General features: G+C 47.5%; 1 protein-coding gene across 1 annotated transcript in view; it reads left to right on the forward strand.

The window, feature by feature from the left end:
- Window positions 1-19614, forward strand: part of GRK4 (G protein-coupled receptor kinase 4) — a 94400-nt gene that overhangs the window by 47253 nt on the left and 27533 nt on the right. Inside the window, exons 6-8 of the mRNA XM_074991708.1 lie at window positions 5902-5994; window positions 7021-7084; window positions 7467-7607. Of these exons, the coding sequence (XP_074847809.1) occupies window positions 5902-5994; window positions 7021-7084; window positions 7467-7607 (298 nt within the window). The remainder of the gene's footprint in view (window positions 1-5901; window positions 5995-7020; window positions 7085-7466; window positions 7608-19614) is intronic.

The raw sequence follows: 19614 nt of genomic DNA on the forward strand, positions 1-19614 counted from the left end.
CCCTTAATTTTTAGACACTAAGGCTATGTCCACACTAAAGTGATCTTTTAAAAGGCGATCTTCAGTAAGGTATTTCCGGAATATTGCCTTTCGAAAGAACGCCTCTACACACCAAAAGTGGATCGAGATTTTGATTCACTCTTTTGAAAGACCAATCTATTCTTTCGAAAGAGAGTGTCCACACAGTCCGGCTGCTCTTTCGAAAGTATGAAGCAGGATACGCCATGGATGGGGTCACATGGCTGCCAAGCTCTTCCAGAGCCCTCGCCAGCTACTCCTTTTAAGGGCCCCTCCCCAACACCCTCACCCTGCACACACTGTGAGGGCTGCCAAGCTGTCCACAACACGGCAGACCCCGTGCATGGACCAGAACCGTAGTGGAGACCCCCATGGATTCCCCAGCAGCTCCCTGACTGAGAATTCCTAGAGGCTGCAGGCCACCTCCATGGGGCAATGTTTGCACCACCTCCCCTGGGCAATCCAGAGCCTGTGGAGCTCTCCCATCAGCGCCGACTGGTGGGAGTGGCTCGTAATGGGGGAGTGGGATGATGACCTCTGGCTCCAGAACTTCTGCATGACTAAGTGGGCATTTCTGGAGCAGTGCCACTGGCTGGCCCCTGCTCTCAAACACCAGGACACCTGCATGCAGCTCATTGTCCCCCTGGAGAAGTGGGATGCCATCATGATCTGGAAGCCGGTCACCTCACAGAGCCACTGGTCTGTGGGGCACCAGTTTAGGGTGGACAAGGCGACTGTTGGGGCTGTATGCGTGGGTAGACATCTGCCACAGGGAGTGGGGAGGGGGCTCCCAAGCAAGGGGGACCCTTGGGGTCCATGGGCAGGTGGCCCTGAAGGAGATAGGGAAGGGGGCATAGGAGGAGGGGCTAGGAGGGCCTGGAGCACCCTGCCATGCACTCACGAGCATGTACACCCTACACCCCATGCAGATCATCAGGGTGATCAACACTGTCCTCCTGCAGAGGGTTATCCATTTTGGGAACCTTGACCCTGCCATTGTGAGATTCACCATGCTGGGGTTCCCCAGCTGTTCTGGTGCACAGGACCACATTGTAATCCAGGCCTTGGACCACAGCGTGGGCCATTTTATTAACAGAAAGGGGTACTGCTCCAGGGTGCTCTAGGCCCTCGGGGACTCCAAATGATGCTTTATGGTTGTGTGTGGGCTGGTCAGGCTGGGCCTATAATGCCTGGGTCTTCCAGAACTTGTGGTTCAGGTGGAGGAGGGGACCAGCATCCCCCCAGTGAAAGCTCTCAGTTGGGGATGTCACCAGGCCCCTATGCATGGTGGCTGATGCTGCCTACCCCCCGCACCCATGGCTCATGTGGCCCTATGCTGGCCACGTGGACCTTAGCCAGGACCTTTTTAATGCCACCTGAACTAGGCCCTCAACCCCATGGAGAGTGCATTTGGTGTCTCCTGACATGGCTGGAGGTCGGCCACCACAATATGCCTGCCATCGTAGGGGCATGCTGTGCTCTTCACAATATTGTGGAGAGTAAGCATGAGCTCTCTGTGTCGGGGTGGGCTGCTGAGGTCAGTTCTGGCTACGAGCAGCTGGCTCATGCCCCATGTTGCCAGGCCTACTGGGATGGGGTGCAGATCAGAAGGGCCCTCCAGGAGGCCTCTGCTTGGGGCTCCAATGATTCTCCACAAGCACCCTTCATCACGGCCTCCCCACACACCCCCACGCCGAACATCCACCCCAACCTCTCTCCGACCATTCACAAGGGACACAGGGCTGGTGGAAAACAAACTCTTTTAACAAAATGTATTAACTGTGTGAACAAGACAAACTGTGCAAGTAACTATAGACAGTGGGGAACCAGGATGTGTGGGGGGACACCAGAACTTAGAGGGGGGTCCTGGGACAGGGTGGAAGGCAGTGAGCTGTGACAGCTGCAGGAGCCCCTACTGCCATGGGTCCAGGGTCCTGGTCAGGGCTGGGACATGGGTGGGACTATGGGGACAGAGGGGGCAGGGGCGGGCTGCAACAGCCTTGGACTTGGTGAATGGCATAGGGGGATGAGAGGGTGGGGGTGGCTAGCTCAGCATGGCCTGCCCTGTCCTAGAGCCAGTGGCTGAGTTCCAGCATGTCAGCTCGGGGGAGGTTGGGCGGGAGCAGAATGGTAGGGGCTGCGGGGAAGGCAATGAGGGGGGCTGGCAGGTGGGACAATAGGAGGCTGGAGCAGGTGCTCAGTCGTGGCTCAGGTTGGGGTGTGAAGTGCTGCTGCCACCTCGTCCCAGGCTTTGTGCCACCAGGCCATGTCAGCCTGCTCCAGGGCCAGCCACTTCCACAGAATAACATTCTGCTCCTGCCAGGCAACTGTGTGGGTGGTGGCCTCCTCATCATGGTGACACCATGGCCTTGTGGCTTGGGCCTGCATGGGCACTGCAACTGGGTGCCCCAGCCTCCTCTGAAGCTGCTGCAGGGCTCCTCTGGCCCTGGATGGGGCTTGCCTGGTCCTTGGACAGGGGGAGCTGTAGGGACAGAAGGGGAAAGAAACAATCCATCAATCTCGCATCCTAGTCCTAAGAGCTGCACCCCTCCCATCCTCCCTGGGCAGCTGCACCCCCCCCTCACCCTGCTATCTGCTGGCCTGGCAGTCCTGAGGGTTCCTGGACACTGAGGGGTCCCCATGTGAGTGAGGTGTACACTGGGCATGGTCTGGCCCATTCCCCCAGGTGTGCAGCTGATAGTTCTATCCATGGGAGCAGGTGCTGAGTGCTGCACGTGGCCGTTTCCATGGCCCAGGAGATGGAGCCATCTGGGGTGCATCTGGACTGGGGCCAGTGGCCGAGTGGCTAGCTACTGTGGCTGTGGCAGAGACAGGCACCCCCTTCCCATGCCCCAGGGTGTGTGATATGTCTGGTACCTACCTGAGGGTCCCTCCAGGAACTTGGGGGAGGGTGCCAGGCTTGATGACCCAGATGGGTCCATGGACCCATTGTCTTCAGAGGTTGCCTCCAGCCCCAGCACCTGGTGGGGGGTGGTCCAGCCTGAGGGTCCCGGCAGGTCTTCCAGTTCCAGCTTGGACCCCGTGGTGTCCAGCATTGTGACTGGGGATATTGCTTCTTTAGCCCTGAGGAAGTGATAAAGCTCTCCGTAGTGGGGGCAGCTGGTGGTTGCTGCCCTGAGTGGCTAGCCTCATTTTTGGTCTTTACGTAGACCTGCTGCATTTCTTTAACCTTTGACCTGACCTTGTCCGGGGTGCAGATGGGGGTGCTGCTGGACAGTCAGGCCGGTAGACAGCCAGGCAAATTTTGCAGCACTGCAGTACCGGCTGGTAGGTGACGTGGGGCTCCTGGCTGCTGCCCATAAGGGCGTAGGTGTGGCTTGGGTGGCTGCAGACTGGGTGAGAGGGCATGCTGCCACAGGCTTATGCCTGTGGTGCTGCATACACGTTCTCAGCTCCTTGGCACTGGGGTACTGGGTCCCTGTGTCTTTAAACACAACTGGACACAGGGATCATAGAGTTCTGGGTGCACCTGCCAGGGCGTTTCTGTGTGCCATCTGCCTGGTGCCATGGGGGACTGCTCTTTCAAAAGAGCAGACTGCAGAGTGTCTGCACATGCTTTCTTTCAAAAAAAGGGCACTCTTCCCGAAACGGGTGGAAGAGCGCTTTTGAAAGGATGTGTTTTGTGTGGAGACGCTCCTGGGATGTTTTGAAAGTGCCCCTTCTTTTGAAAAATATTTGGAAAGGAATTGCTAGTGTAGACACAGCCTGAGAGGTTTTTATATTTTTTCCCCCACCAAACAAGGCATTTATTTGGGTGGGCACAGTTATATGCATTCTCTTAGTGAAAGCTGTGGATTCAGAATTGTGCATTGCAATCCCATCACTTTAGCATTGGAACTTCTGCTCTGAAATCATTTAACAGTTTTGATAAAACCCATCTGAAATTGTCTAATATTAATAAGAAACATTGTCAACATGCCCACTGCCTTGCTGGATTATTCTTGAAAAGAAATCAGGAAAAATCATTGAGTACCAATCACATTTTAATGACATTTTGTCTCTGTAATGGGCCAAACTGATCTTAAAGGAGAATTTTGCCTTAAATCCATGTTTAAACTATTAACAATTAATCCTTTAATGTACTTGTTTTGTGCAGGTTAGCTGTGTCAAACCAGAAATTGTGTTTTCAAGAATTTTCCTGTGTTCAGTTTGTATCATTGACCTGCATCTGGGGTTTCAAAGGCCTTATTAATTGTGCAGCTTGCAACTCTGATTTGAAATGTTTATCAGTTGTCTTGTGAATCTTTGTAATGAAGCTGTTTGGCGGTTGTAATGTAACCTCCAACTGTGTCACAGTCGGCTAGGATGTTTTCATATAAGAGAGCTTGTGACAAACAATGATTCCAGTTGTAAAATAATAGCTGATGCACAGGTCTGCTGAGTTGGGTCTGATCACTCATTCACTGACTACCCGGAGTAATGGGAAACTGGTAATAGCACTGTTCAGTGGTGCTTCTAAAAGCACTTGTAGGCAGGGGTTAGAAGCTGTCCCCAAGTAAATGTATATGGATGCCTTCTCTGGAAAGGGTATAGGTGTTGCAGAGTTTCTGGGAAAGGAATGCATGTGGGTAAAAAAAATACATGCACAGTATGGGTACTTCCAAGTCTAGCTAAAGTGCAACCTCATCCATCTTTCAGTTATACTATGCTATTGATAAAACAAACCAGCAGAAATGTAGCACTTTAAAGACTAACAAAATGATTTATTCATGATAAATTTTTGTGGGACAGACCCACTTATTCAGATCCTGAATCCGAAGGATCTCAAAAAGTGGGTCTGTCGCATGAAAGCTATCACTGAATAAATCATTTTGTTAGTCTCTTGAAGTACTACATTTCTGCTGCTTTGTTTTGTTGGAGTACAGACTAACACAGCTATTACTGTTACTATTCAACATGCTGTTGATATACAGATGTTTTAAAATGCTTGCCTCTATACTCATGATAAAATAATGATACCAGCTCAAGATAAGGCACATCCTCTGATCAGGATTGTCTTGGAAACCTACTGAAAAGTGTTTCTGTTCTTGTCTCCACTCCTGACATGCTCACCTCTTGTCCTAAAATTGGAATTCCTTACAGTTAAAAGAGAAGATGTGAAGGCATCTACATGTAATCTCCAAACAAGCCATGCTTATGGGGGGAATGCCTCACCTCCCATACCACCTTAAAATTAGCTATGCTGATGGGTCACTCATTTTGATCTGTAATCCCTCAAAAATTATTTTAAAGCTTCCCGCTTGGTAAAATAAGCAGGGTCTGTTACTTCTGCATTTACTAGTGACCCAACAGGTATAGTTCTCAGTAGAATTGCATTAGCTGTTCACTGTCCCTGAAGAAGGCACAGTAACACTATGGTGAACTGTTTGGGTGCATCTACACTAGTTCCTTTCTTTGAAGGGGGCATACTAAGCAGGCAGGTTGGAGGAGACTAATGAGGTGCTGCGATGCATATGCAGCACCTCGTTGGCATACAGGCCACTGCGGGAACTTCAAAGCCGTTAACTTCAAAGCACTGATAGGCAGCGTAGCCATGGGCACTTTGTGCTGAACTTTGAAGTGCCTGCAGCTACGCTGCCTGTCAGTGCTTTGAAGTTAGCAACTTTGAAGTTCCCGAAGCGGCCATTATGCTAATGAAGTGCTGCATATGCATCGCAGCACCTCATTAGCCTTCTCCGACCTGCCTGCTTAGCGTGCCCCCTTCGAAGAAGGGGGCTAGTGTAGATGCACCCATTGTGTAGTGGTGTAATATGTTCATTCCATATCCCCACAAGCTAATTGATATGTCTAAATTGATGTGTAATTAAATGCTTAACTTCCAGTCCCCAGTAACGCAACATAAACTTGCTTTGTTTTTTGCAGAGTTGTTCATGATTATTTAAGTGGAGGACCATTTGAGGCTTACCAACAAAGCATCTATTTCTCTCGTTTTTTACAGTGGAAATGGTTGGAAAGGTAAGGTTTGTTTAATTTAACACTTACTGTAGTGTTACGTAAAAGCCAGCCAGCTAGGGGCCCAATTGTACAAATATAGTAAATGACATTTGCTCCCTCAAAGAACATACAGTCTAAAGGAGAAGATGTAATGTGCAGGTGAGATGACAAAGACCATAGTAGTGGTCGACAGGTCATTAATAATTAATTTGCCTGTTTAATGAGCTCAAAGCATACAGTTAACTACTTCAAATTTTAAAAAATCTTTGTGTGTTTGTGTAATGTCTATCCCCCAATGGGGTTTTGAGCTTGATTGGGTCTGGGGCATATTGTGAATACAATTACATTTAATCATTACAACCTTCTATATGGTAAGGTAATAAACTCATTTTACGGATCAATAAATTGAGGTACAAGTGACTTGCTTAACCATAATGACCAAGGTTTTTAAAATAGGGACCTGTGTTTAGGGTTCTAAATCGATAATTTAAGTCATTACATAAGAGGCCTGATTTTTTTTTTCAAAAGAGCTGTCACCTAGAGGTTCTGTATGTGTCAATGGCAGCTGCTGGATGTAACCTACTTTTGCAATCAGCCCTGCTTGTTTAGGCTTGTATTTGTTTAAGCAAGTTAGAAGAAACATATTCAGACCACTAGACCAAATACCTCAAACAGAACAAAGTGCTAAAAGTTGCAGTGGGAATAGACTTGAGTCAGTGTTGAACACCTGAAAATCCCAATTTGAAGCATTGTTTGCTTACAAAACAAGCCTGAGAAGAAAACCAACATGTAGTGGTGGCATAATAGACCCTAAATTTGTTTTGCTGCCCATAAGGGGAAGCCAGTGTCCATAAGCAAGAATACCCTTTCCTGTGGCATTTAATTGTTATTTTAATCTTTTCACCCACTCAGCTGAAGGAAAGGCATTGGGTAGTCTGGTGGTAATGGAAGGATACATAGGACAAGAGGGAAGAAACAGAAACAAACAGGGCTCTAAAAGAATAATAATGAAAATGAGATCAGTAATTTTTCCATTTTGTCAATTAGGCAACCAGTAACCAAGAAAACATTTAGGCATTACCGAGTATTAGGGAAAGGAGGATTTGGAGAGGTGAGTACTGTGAGATACATGTTTGTGTTCGCAAATCCTTGAAGGGAATTTGTGGAAAAGGTAATTTATATTCTTTGTTCTGTAAATAAATAACAGATCTGTCTGGATCAATTGTAATTCACCAGTTAGCCGAACTGATAAGGTAGCCTTTTTTCGTTTTTAGACAGGTGGTTCTTGTAGTAGTTCCTTATCATTGTTTAAAAAAACAAACAAACAAACTCAAAAACCAAACAACTCAGTTAGTTGTGTGCACCCATTAAACAGTTGAATTAGTTTTCCTGTGTTTTACTTGTCCTCAGACCACCTAAGAAGTTAGAGAAAAATTGTTTTTGTTCCAGTGTAAAACCTGATTCATTTGGCACATCTTTCCTCTTTCCATTAGGTATGTGCTTGCCAAGTGAGGGCAACAGGAAAAATGTATGCTTGTAAAAAGCTAGAAAAAAAGAGAATAAAGAAGAGAAAAGGCGAATCAATGGCCTTAAATGAAAAAAGAATTCTAGAAAAAGTGAATAGTAGATTTGTAGTAAGTATCTGTTTATGGCCTTGTGCAATATACAAGTTTGTCTGTCATAGACCTTCACTTATTCCTGTCTCTTCCAGTGGCAGCAGGACAGCAGTGCTCCTTCATAACTGAAATTGGCTCAAGTTTGCTTAATAGTTCAGTTACACAATTGTATTTGCAACATCACCCTGTGTATTTTAGGTCTGTATGGCAAGTGTGTGCTGTCTGTGGCCTATCCAGTTTGTCTTGTCTGTGGCCAAAGTGCTTTGTCTTATTTTAATATATATATATATATATATATATATATATATATATATATATATATATATATATATATATAAAATATCGTTTTGATACATTTCTCCTTGTTTAAAAGGGGGGGACCAGATTTTGATCTGAACAATGAATGTGATCCTAATTTTGCAGTAGTCAGGGGTTGCTAATATGGCTGCTCAATTTAGTAATGTTCTGCTTAGTCTTATTGCCCTACATTTCTCTCCAAATCTATACTTGCTACTTCTGATTGCTACTTTCATGAGGGGATTATTCATATGAATTAAAGTATATGTACAGTAGGACTAATATCAATGCATATCGGGTCCTTTTGAGGTTGGATCTTTTTGATTTTCGTCAGACTCTTTGGTGTGAATGAATAGTATGGTAAGTGGATGGATAATGAAATGTCATAATGGAGAATTGCAGAGCTCAAGCACAGACTACTTGGAAATCCAGTCAGGATGTCAATGAAAACGAACTAGTGAGAACTAGAATTCTCTAAGGTATATAGGATCACTAATTTTTCTGATAAGTTTTTAAGTGTATATATTTTTATATTTATAGATATTTCATTCACCTTCATCATCACTATGCCATATACATGCTAAAAGAATCAAGAAAACTAGTTGCTCTATATAGCAATTTTAATATCATCAGAAAGGGTTTTCAATAAAGTTGGAGGGACAAGAGACATGGACTGAAAAGCTATGTCAGGTTTAAAATAAAAAGTACAAATACTGATGGTTTTTAATGGAAAAATATTTCCATGTCTCAGCATTTTCACCAGGATATTTCCCAATAACTTTTGACCAACTTACAGACCGGATCACTAAATAACTCATGTGATGGCCTAAAATACTCAAGGAACATCTGTGGCAAAGAAATAAATAGCAATTAAACTATAAAAATAAATGATACTCTAAAAATTAGCTACAGGTGAATGTTTAGGTGAAATCCAACAATATAGCTGTGTCTACACATAAGCGCCCTTTCGAAATGGCAAAAATCGAAGTTCGGCTTTTGAAAAAGTGGCTATCGAAAGAGAGCACCCGCTGCCATTTTTCAGATCGGTGTTCCGATCTGCTCTTTTGAAGTGCTGTCGAGGTCTTTCGAAAGAGAGCGTTCACACGGCTCCAAGCTCTCTTTCGAAAGAAGGGAAGCAGGAAACTCCGCGGACGGGGTCCCATGGCCAACAAGCCCTTCCGTGGCCACAGCCAGCCGCCTCCTTCAAAGGGCTCTTCCCTCTGCCCTCCCCTCCGCATGAGCCGAGTGCTGCCCAGCCTGTACCAGCCCAGCAGAGCCCACTCATGCCCACCATGGAGGCCAAAGGACAGCTCCTGCAGGAGGATGCCCTCATCATGGATGCCCTGCTGGCAGTACTGTGCACCCTTGCTGCAGCTGCACCCGAGCTCATCGGGTGGCTGCAAGTTCCCCTGGGGCCACGGGGCTCCCCCCACTGGGGCACCACCGGGTGCCCCAAAGCCTCTGGACCCACCCCAGCAGCCACCGACTGGTGGGAGCGCGTGGTGCTGGGGGAGTGGGGTGAGGACAGGTGGCTGCAAAACTTCCACATGTTGAGGCAGACCTTTCAGGAGATCTGCCACTGGCTCGCCCCCGCTCTCCGACACCAGGACACCTGCATGCGGCCAGCCCTCACCCTGGAGAAATGGGTCGTGATTGCCATCTGGAAGCTGGCCACCCCGGACTCCTATCTCTCCATGGGACAGCAGTTCGGGGTGGGCAAGGCCACCGTTGGGGCTGTACTTATGGAGGTAAGGTGAGGACGGGTGGGCGGGGGGACTGGGGCAAGGGGAACCCTCCCCTGCAAGGGGCTGGATGGGGCAGGGGCTGGAGGGTAGGGGGCAGGGGCTGCATGGGCCAGGGGCCAGACGGGAGGGTGGCAAAATGGGCCTGAGGTGGGGGGGCAACGGCCACCACACCTGCACTAGAGCACGTGTCCCCCTTCCCCCCTCTGCAGGTCATCAGGGCCATCAACGTGATGCTGCTCCATAGGGTCATCTGCCTGGGGGATGTGGACAACACTGTCACCAGCTTCCAGGACCTGGGCTTCCCGAACTGCGTGGGTGCTTTGGACAGCACACACACATCCCCATCCGTGCCCCGCCACACAGAGCCGGCCAGTACGTGAACAGGCAGGGCTACCATTCGGTGGTGCTGCAGGCTCTGGTGGATGCGAGGGGCCGGTTCACCGACCTCTGCATGGGTTGGGCCGGCCACACCCACGATGCCCGGGTCTTCTGGAACTCCAGCCTCTGTCGCTGCATGGGGGCCGGCATGTGGCAGAGGACATCACCATGCGGCTCTGCATGGTGGCAGATACGGTGTACCCCCTGCAGCCGTGGCTCATGAGGCCGGCCCTACACGGGACACCTCGACCCCATCTGGGAGGTGTTCAATAAGCGCCTCAACCACGCCCGCAACGTGGTGGAGCCGGCCTTCGGGTGTCTAAAGTGGCGATGGAGGTGTCTTCTCACCCAGCTGGAGGTCAGGGACCCCAACATGCCTCAGGTGGTGGGCGCCTGTTGTCTCTTCCACAACATTGTGGAGGGAAAGGGGGACGCCTACGTCCCTGGGGGTGGGTCCTCCGGCTGGCACTGTATGTGAGCAGCCAGGCGCCGCCCTCATCCGCCAGGCCCACCGGGACGGCCACCACATTTGAGAGGCCCTCAGGCAGGCCTTTGCCCATGGCCAGCTGTGACCTGCACGCACGCGCACATCCCATGCACATCCGTCACCCACCATCCCTGCCACCCCCACCAGCACCACACCCACACCCACACATCCACCAGCCACCGAGGAGCACAGCATGGAGTGCTGACTAATAAAGAAACGTTTATATAATTTGGGTGTTTGGAATAATATGTACAGGGGAGAACCTAACTTGGAGGGGGATGGGGGGAACCTAACTTGGAGGGGGGCAAGGTGCTCATTCCGGGTCAGGGGTGGTAGGCTGCAAACCCCGTCAGCCCCTGGAGCCCCTCCCCCTCCCCCTCCCCTGGGGGCCTGGTGGGGGCAGAGGGGGCAGGGCCAGCAGGGGGAGATGCCAGGAAGCGGGCCATAGTGGCTGCGTGCTCCCACACAGCGTGGCCAGTGCCCTCAAGGGTGTCCAGCAGTCTATCCCATGCCGCCCTCTGCCATTCCATGTCGGCCTGGGCAAGCTGGAAGTGCTCCTCAGCCTGGTGCTGGGTGGCTGGGTCTTCCTTGGCCCTCTGCGGGGCCCTCCAGCCACAGCCCCGATGGCACGCTGCCTGGGGTGGAGTCCGGACACCTCCGATGGCTGTGGGTGAGCTCTCCGGGACGAGGGATGGCGCGGGGCTCTCCTGGCCCATGGATGGTGCGGCTGTGTGGAGAGGAGGAGAGCATGTCAGTAGTGTGCCCCGGACAGAGGGGACCTGGCTGTGGCCTACCCGCCTGAGGCCCCCCCAGGGGCCCCTGCCCCCACCCCCCCCAAGGAACACTGACCCCTCTAGGGAGCACTGACCGGCCCCCCCACCCTCGGGACTGGGCCTCCCAGCCTGGGTGTGATTCCAGGGGTCTCTCCTGCAGGTGGCCCTTCCCGGCCTGCAGTGCGTGGGGCCCTGGGCACTGTCTGGCACTGACTGGCTGCCACCCCTGTGCAGCTTACGGCACTGTCCACTGGGGGCAGGTGCTGGGCCTCACTGGTGTGGCACCGCAGGGTGCTGCATCACACATGGGGGCTGGCCTGTGTGTGGCCTGGGACCATCGGTTCCGTGTGCGGGACCTAGCCGTTGCATTGCCCCCACCTGGTGGAGTAGGTGGGGGTACCTGAGGGTCCCCCGGCGACGTCCAGAGATGTTCGGCCCTCAGTCGCCCGGCTGGAGGAGTGGGAGGCGATCACAATGGTCAGCTCCCCCTCCTCGCTCGACCAGTCCATGGTCCCCTCGTCCTCCTGGGTCCCCGATCCAGGCTGCTGCTCCTCCTCCTCCGGCTGCAGCTCCTCCCCAGAGGTGTCCAGGAAAGCCATGGGGGGGTGAACTCTCCTGGGGCCCCAGGATCCTCCGTAGTTCCCTGTGGAAGGGGAATGTCACTGGTCCTGCCCCGGAGCGTCCGGCCTGGTCCCTGGCCCAGATATATCCCTGGTGCAGTTCTTTTACTTTGGAGTGTACCTGCTCCATGGTACGCTCTGGGTGGCCCCTTGTGTGGAGGCTCACTGCCAGGTGGCCGAAAGCTGCGGCATTGTGCCGCTTAACGCCCATGTGACACAGGACCTCCTCGTCCTGCCAGAGGCCAAGGAGGTCCCGGAGCTCCCGCTCTGTCCAAGAGGGAGCCCCTTTTTTTTTCTCCCCCTGGGAGCCTTGTGGGGGTGGGGCGTGGGTGTCGCGGGGGGGGCTGGCTGCTTGTCATGCGGGTGCTGGAGCATGGAGTGCATGTGCAGGCTGCTCCTAGCACGCTCTCAGCTTCCTGCCACGGGTTTCCTGTGTGCATGCGGCTTTAAGGTAGCCGAACACAGGGACCATAGAGCCCCGCTACTGCTGGCTGGAGCAGCCCCTCGCTCCAGCTGATCAGCGCCGTGGCAGACCTGTATTTCGAAAGAGTGGACTGTGGAGCGTCTACATGTGTACCCTTTCGATTTATTATTTCGAAAGGGAGCGATCTTCCTGATATGGGATTGGGGTTCATATTTTGAAGTGTGCGCCCCATTCTTTTGATTTTCTTTTGAAAGACGGGTTTACACGTGTGGACGCTGCTCCCGCTCTTTCGAAAAAGGGACATTTATTTTGAAGTTTTTTGCATGTGTAGACACAGCTTATGTGTATTTTATGTCAGAGACAAGCCATATCTAAACTAGCCCAAATCTTCGAAGATTACTAATGAGGTGCTGAAATGCATATTGATCACCTCATTAGCATTTTGCTGGCCACAGCTCTTCAAATTGCTGCTTTTCGCTGCGGTATGCTTCGTCCAGATGGGGGTCCTTTTCGAAACGACCCCAGGAACTTCGAAATCCTCTTATTTCCTATCCTTTCGAAAAGGACCCCTGTCTGGACGAGCTGCGCGGCAGCAGAAAGCAGCAATTTCGAAGAGCCATGGCCGGCGGCATCCTAATGAGGCACTGAATATGCATTTCATTTGCATGGGCATTTCGAAGATTTGGGCTAGTGTAGACTTAGCCACAGAGTCTGTACACATTTTCCCTTACTTCAAAGTTAACTTTGAAGTTGGGCTCCCTTACTTCGAAGTCCTTACTCCATTCCCAGGAATGGAGTAGCACCCTACTTCAAAGTTTAGCTTTGATGTAGGGTGTGTGCCGAAATTATTTTTGTAGTGTAGGCACAGCCAGAGTGTGTTAAAGCATGAGCTTTTAAGTTTTTGCATTTATAGATTCTGCATAAAAGAGAAGGTGAAATTTATTCTCAACAACCATAAAATTCTGGTAGCTAAAGAAGGGTAACCATGCTGGTCAAAGAAGTCTCATTAGTACCTTAAGCCATAAATAGATTCTTTCATAAAGGATAATGTGTTTCTGTCTGTGAAGACAAAGCTCACAATCTACAATCATTTTTCCACAATTATAAGTTGTAAGGCTGTACTGGATATTAAAGCTGAAACTTTATTTATAGAAAGTCCAATAAAACCCTTCCCTGTATAAATTTTTTTAAAGGTCTAAAGGGAATTTAATTGCACAGCATCACTTCAAAAGGATAAACATAATCTTACTCTAACTCTCTGTGTGTTGCGGCTGTTAAAGGTGTAGATGTGATCCTTGGATTCATACGTCAAGTTGAAGTTGGGAGGCTGTATTACGATGTTAGGAGACATGACTGAGACCATTATTGGCAGGGTAGATTGATTTAAATCCGTTTGTTTTTAAATAATCAATTTTAATAATAATTTTAATTAGAAAGCAAGAAACCTTGATTAAATTAAATTTTTTTCCCCATTTATGCTACTTTAAACTTTTCTTCAGCAAAATAACTTTCTCTTTATTCTGGGTACTCAGGATGATGATGCAGTGGAGGTTAATTGTGTTAGCAGCTGTACTAATTTATCTGGGATTACCCATCATATCCTCAAATCATATAATTCAGGCCTTCAGTCTTTCCTCTATTTGCATCTGTCATGGGTAAACTCACCACTGTGGTCTCTCCTGCTGGTTGCTTAGGGAATTAGTCTAATCTCCAGCAAAGTGCCCCCCTCTGGCTGGTGTGTTGTCCACTGCCCACACTCTCCACACAATAAATTCTCTGGACCTGTTTCATTCTCTAGATTGCAGCATCCCTGTCAGGACATTGCTCTCTGACAGTGCCTTCTCTCCTAGTTCTCTTGCCGCCTCCTGGGGGTCTCAGTAGTACTGGGCCAGTGCACTTACTAGTGTGGCCAGAGGTAGCTTCTGCCTAACACCCTACCTCAGGTGCAAGCCACAAACCATATTGGTCACAGTTGGTGTGGTGCAAGTGGGGAAGCAAGGGACTCTATTCTAAGTCCTGGCCCAGGGATCCTATATTAAGCCTGGCCTTCCCATATTCCAGTCTTCCCTCTGCTGCCTTTCTCCCTGGACCACTTCCCCTTCACCTTTTGGTCTATAGCAGTCTGGCAGGAGTCAGGCTGGAGCCTTCTCCAAGCTCCTGTTAGCCTGCCCAGCACTGCCTTATCTAAGGTGGCTGGCTATTTCTGGGAGCTGGTCCTGCCCCTTTCCTGGCTAGGACCCAACTGACCAAGCTCTGCTGGGGCAGCAACTTAAATGCAGGGCTGCCCCAGCAAGCTGCCCTTCTATTGTCTAATTCTAAGCCCTTTTCTTATTCGTCGAGGGTGCTGCACAGGCTCCCTCCAGCCTGCATTAACCCTTTCCTTGCAGTAGTGGGGTGTTTACCCCATTACACCATCTTTTTGGGACTCCCCTTTCCCAATGTAGTCCTGGACTCTTGTTGAGATCCTGTTTTCTGCTCCTCATATGAACATTAAGGAGTCTGGAAAAACAGGGAGAGGTTCCCCCAGTGTGTTAGATGCTAGAAGCCCCAATCCTCATTTGCAGACTTCTTTAAGTAAGATCTTCCTTAAATCTTTTCCAACTCTGGTTTATCAGTTAATTGGACCCATTGTGGAATGATACCAACCCTGGACACCTGCTGCCTGCTAAGCAGTGACATCTTGACATAACCTTCTTATCTATCCCACTGAATCCCTAACTAACTGTGGGGGAAGTAGCCCAGGCATACTGGTTTTTATTTTTTTTTCTCCCCAGTCTGGCAGTGTGAGGAAAATATTCCTTCCCAGCCCCAAAAGAAAAAAATAGGACTATCACTTTGTGCACAGTACCTCAAAGACCTCGGCCTAATTCAATGAGTGGGAGGATTGTTACCCTTCGATGGATAGAATACTCATCCAGGCTGTTGAGTCAGTCTCACTCTGGTGCTTTTTATTTCCCTGTGGCTAGTCCAGTTATTATTCAGTTGTGTATCCAATATACAAGAGCTTCAACAGGAGAGACTGAGGATGAGAATATCCTATAGTCCCGGGCACTCACTTGAGAGATGGCAGATGCTCATTCAGATCCCATCTCCTCAGATGTAAAGGTGATTTGAACTGGAGCTCTTCTATGTCCCAGCTTGGACTAAAAGTTATAAGGAAGGTAGTCCTCTTTTTCCTCTAACGGCTTCCCTAGGGCTTCTTGAAAAAAATGCTGTAGGTGCTTCCCTTCAGGAGAGGGTTGACAGCTGAGAATCAGAGACAAGTGCCATCCTATAGCCGTGACTTCTCTTTGAAAGGTACAGGGCTTAGCCCACACCCCTCCCACCAGTGTCTCCGCTTGGCTAGCACAGACAGCTCTCCAGTCGGCCTGAGGAGGCTGACTTGTGAATCATAATCTAAGGCAGAGCCATCACTAGGGTATGGTGAATTGGGGTGATTGTGCTTGTCCACATGCAGTTGGCTGGCACGGAGGTCTCAGAAGAGAGGTATTTGTCACTTTCACCTTGGGCCCTGCACTGTTTTAGGGACAACCCTTGTTTAAGGCACTTCGTTCCTCATTCATTGTATTGGAAGCCTGGATGTGTTGTGGAGAAAATCAACAAGGAAAAATTATTTACCTGTTACCATAATACCAGAGCTAGAGGACACCAAATGAAATGAATGGGCAGCAGGTTTAAAACAGATAAAAGGAAGTTTTTCTTCACACAGTGCACAGTCAACCCATGGAACTCCTTGCCAGAGGAGGCTGTGAAAGCTAGGACTATAACAGGGTTTAAAAAAGAGCTAGATAAATTCATGGAGGTTAGGTCTGTTAATGGCTATTAACCAGGATGCGTAAAGAATGGTGTCCCTATCCTCTGTTTGTCAGAAGCTGGAGACGGATGGCAGGAGAAAGCTAGCTTGATTGCTACCTGTTTGGTCCACTTCCTATAGGGCACCTGGTATTGGGTACTGTTGGCAGACAGGCTACTGGGCTAGATGGACCTTTGGTCTCACCCAGTATGGCCATCCTTATGTTCTTATGATACCTAATTCTGGCTTTGTGGATTGCAATAAAGTCCTACAAATCAGTGGGTATCTGCATTTGTGGATGCAGATATGTGCAGCTCTTTTTTGTGAATATGGATGCCGATTCAGATTCAAACTTTGTGTCTAGAACACTGCAAATTTGCGGATATCCACTTTTTATCTGCAAGTATCCACATCCATGGATGTCAATGTGGATATCCTTGGCTCCTTTTTGCAGATACAGATGCAGATACACATTTATGTCTAGGGCTCTAGATCTTGATCTTATTCCTGTGATTCTTTCTCTAGGAGCCTAAGTGCTTTTGTGAATCTTGCTTTATATTTATGCACAGGTATTTAAAAATGATATAGCTTGCATACATGTATGCAAATTCTTAATTGGTATATTGTTTTCATTTTTATTAAGTTATAATAGTGAATGACACCTTTCTTTTTAACTAGATAATTTGTGTCCAAAAGGGAAAATTGGTTTGCACAGAGCCAGCATTTAAGTGTGGTTTGCTTCTGTTTTTTATGTCTAGGTGAACAGTTAGTGTGCAGCAAGATGGGGTATAAATCTACAATGCTCCAAAGTGCTAGGCATTAACTGTCTCGTGCACCTGCTGCTGTGTGTTAAAAGTCCCCTACATAAATATGTCTAGATATTAAAAATACCTTAAATATGTTCAAATTCCTAAGGGAAAATATCAAAACATGTTTTTACTTTTAATATTCACTTTTATTACAGGAGTGGCCAAACTTACTGACCCTCTTAGCCACATATAACAATCTTCAGAAGTTTGAGCGCTCCAGTGCACCTGCCAGGGCTCAGGGCTTCTGCCCTGCAGAGGTGCCTGGTGGGGCTCACTGCTTTTGCTGAAGCCCTGAGCCCTGGCAGGTGTAGGCCTGACAATCCCTCTCCACTGGCCAGAAGCCCCTGCCTTGTTGCAAGGAAGATGTCCCAAGCTCCCCACCACCAAATATGGTAGGTTAAGAATGCAGAGCCTGAGGGACTCCCTGAGCAGCATGTTGATTGTAAATGAGTTGTTTGTGGCTCCCAAGCTATCATTTGGCCATCTCTGTTGTAGTAAATGAAATATTAACTGCAGTTACGGAATTGACTGTTTCTGATCACTATAGGCTCTATTTCAAAGGTATTTAGATGCATAGTGGATGTTCGAAAGGGCTTAAACTGGGGGATATGCCTAACTTCTATTGAAATCTGTGGGAGTTAGGCACTTAATTTGTTCAGGAACATTTTGAAAAGTCCATTAGGTACCTAAATAGCTCTTCAAAAATTTGGACCCATATTCATCAAGTTTTTAGAACTAATAGATTATATCCTTTCTGGCCTTGCTTTTATTTACAGGTTGGAAGACAAAAACAAGCTTTTGTGCTTCATTATCTCTCAGTTGTTTACTTGACTTCAAAGGAATTATTCCAAATGAGGAAAATTTTCTCTCTGCACCTCCTAGTTAAATTGAAACAAAAAATAATTAAGGCAAAATCTTTTCTACACAACAGAAACTGAAAGAACTTGCATTTGGAAAAAGTGTGAATATCTGGATTCACTCCCATTGTAAAGATTGAACATAATATAGATTCTTATTAAATATAGTGTATGATGTGACATCCATAAAAGTTGAGTTGACCTCAGAATTAAGAGATTTTCTCTGATGCTATATAAAACTAAAAATTGCTATCTTTTAATTCATTAACATTTTGAGAAGTGCTCATTAATGCAGTATATTTTTATTTGAATAGGTTATAGCAAGTTCAAGTATGTTCAAATATAATTTTAAACAACTTTGTTTTTTAAAACACTACTTCATTTTTTTTTAAGCAAATCCAGTTTTCAAAAAAAAAAAAAGTGTCCCCTCTGATTACCAGAACATCATGTCCAGTCTGGTTTCAATACTTTTTAAAAGAATGTTAGTAAAAATTCAGAAAAGGAGCCTTCTAATGAGAGATTAAAGAAGTTCAATCAGTTTAGATATGCAAGAAAATATGCGGTGCTCCAGTGCAAAGGTGACTTGATCACATTTAAAATATATATCAGGAAATTTCTTTTTAATTTAGTTGACGAGGTATAGAATGATGGGAAACTGATGCTCGACAACTTCAGACAAGAGATAAGGTGCAAAATTTTAAGTGAGTATCATTTACTGTGGTAACAATTAATGAAGTGATGTGCAAGACTCTGTCTTTTGACAGGAATAAATATGCCTTTCTAAAAGGTATGCAATTTCTTGAACAGATGTTATCGGGCGTGATACAAGAGTTGGGTAGAAAAATTCTTCAGCATTTTTTATGCCAGAGAGCAGACTGGATAATCAGAATGTTCCCTCTGTCTTTAATCTGTTAATCAAATTGACTCGCTTCCTGTTCTGTGGTCAATGCTAATCCCATCTGTTTGTGGTAATGAGCATGTGGCTAGTTATAAAAGCGAAAATGTTCAAGTCCTTTGAAATGAAGGCCAGTTAACTCTAAAGACTAACTTATGCATGGCAGAATTTGTCAATATAGAATCTGCTGAAATATTGATAAGGTGGTCATTTTGTCTGTCTCTGGGAAAATGTGTAATATTGAATCTCTCTCACATGGGATTTATATGGGAATTAGAAGGGAGTTCAGGCTTAATTTCATTTGGGAGTTGCATTTCTCTGGTGGGAATAGTAGTGCGGTTTTAATTTAATATGTTTGACTCTGCATTTGACTTTTGCCCCTATTTGATACCCTATTTTTAATCATGTGGCTGTACCACGTGTCAGCTCTACTTACAGATAGGGCTGTAATATGATCATCAGGCTGCAACTTGGTTCTCACTTAGTTTTTCTGTTGCATCTGTACCTCAGAATTTTCCAGATCTGAAGTGGGTCTCTCCCATGAAAGCTCATCATGTAATAAATAATATTGTAGGTCTTTAAAGTGCTAAAGGACTGCTTTTTTTTTAATTGTCATCTGTACTTCTGATATCTACTCGCCTTATTTCCCAAGTCTTTGTGTAGCAAGACCTTTCAAAGTTATTTGCTTCATGTCAGAAACAATCTTCCACCTTGTGCACCTTGAGACATACGGAATTGCTGAATTCCCCAAACATGCAGGCTGTGTCTACACATGCCCCCTCCTTTTGGAGGAGGCATGTTAATGAGGCAGTTCAGAAGATGCTAATGAAGCGCTGACATGAATATGCAGCTCCTCATTAGCATAACGGTGGCCACATGCAATTTGAAAGTGCTGCTTTTGGAATGCATGCCACACGTGTAGACTGCAGCCTTTCGAAAGGACCCCC

Source organism: Carettochelys insculpta, chromosome 4, assembly GCF_033958435.1.
Source record: "Carettochelys insculpta isolate YL-2023 chromosome 4, ASM3395843v1, whole genome shotgun sequence".
Lineage (NCBI taxonomy): Eukaryota > Metazoa > Chordata > Testudines > Carettochelyidae > Carettochelys > Carettochelys insculpta.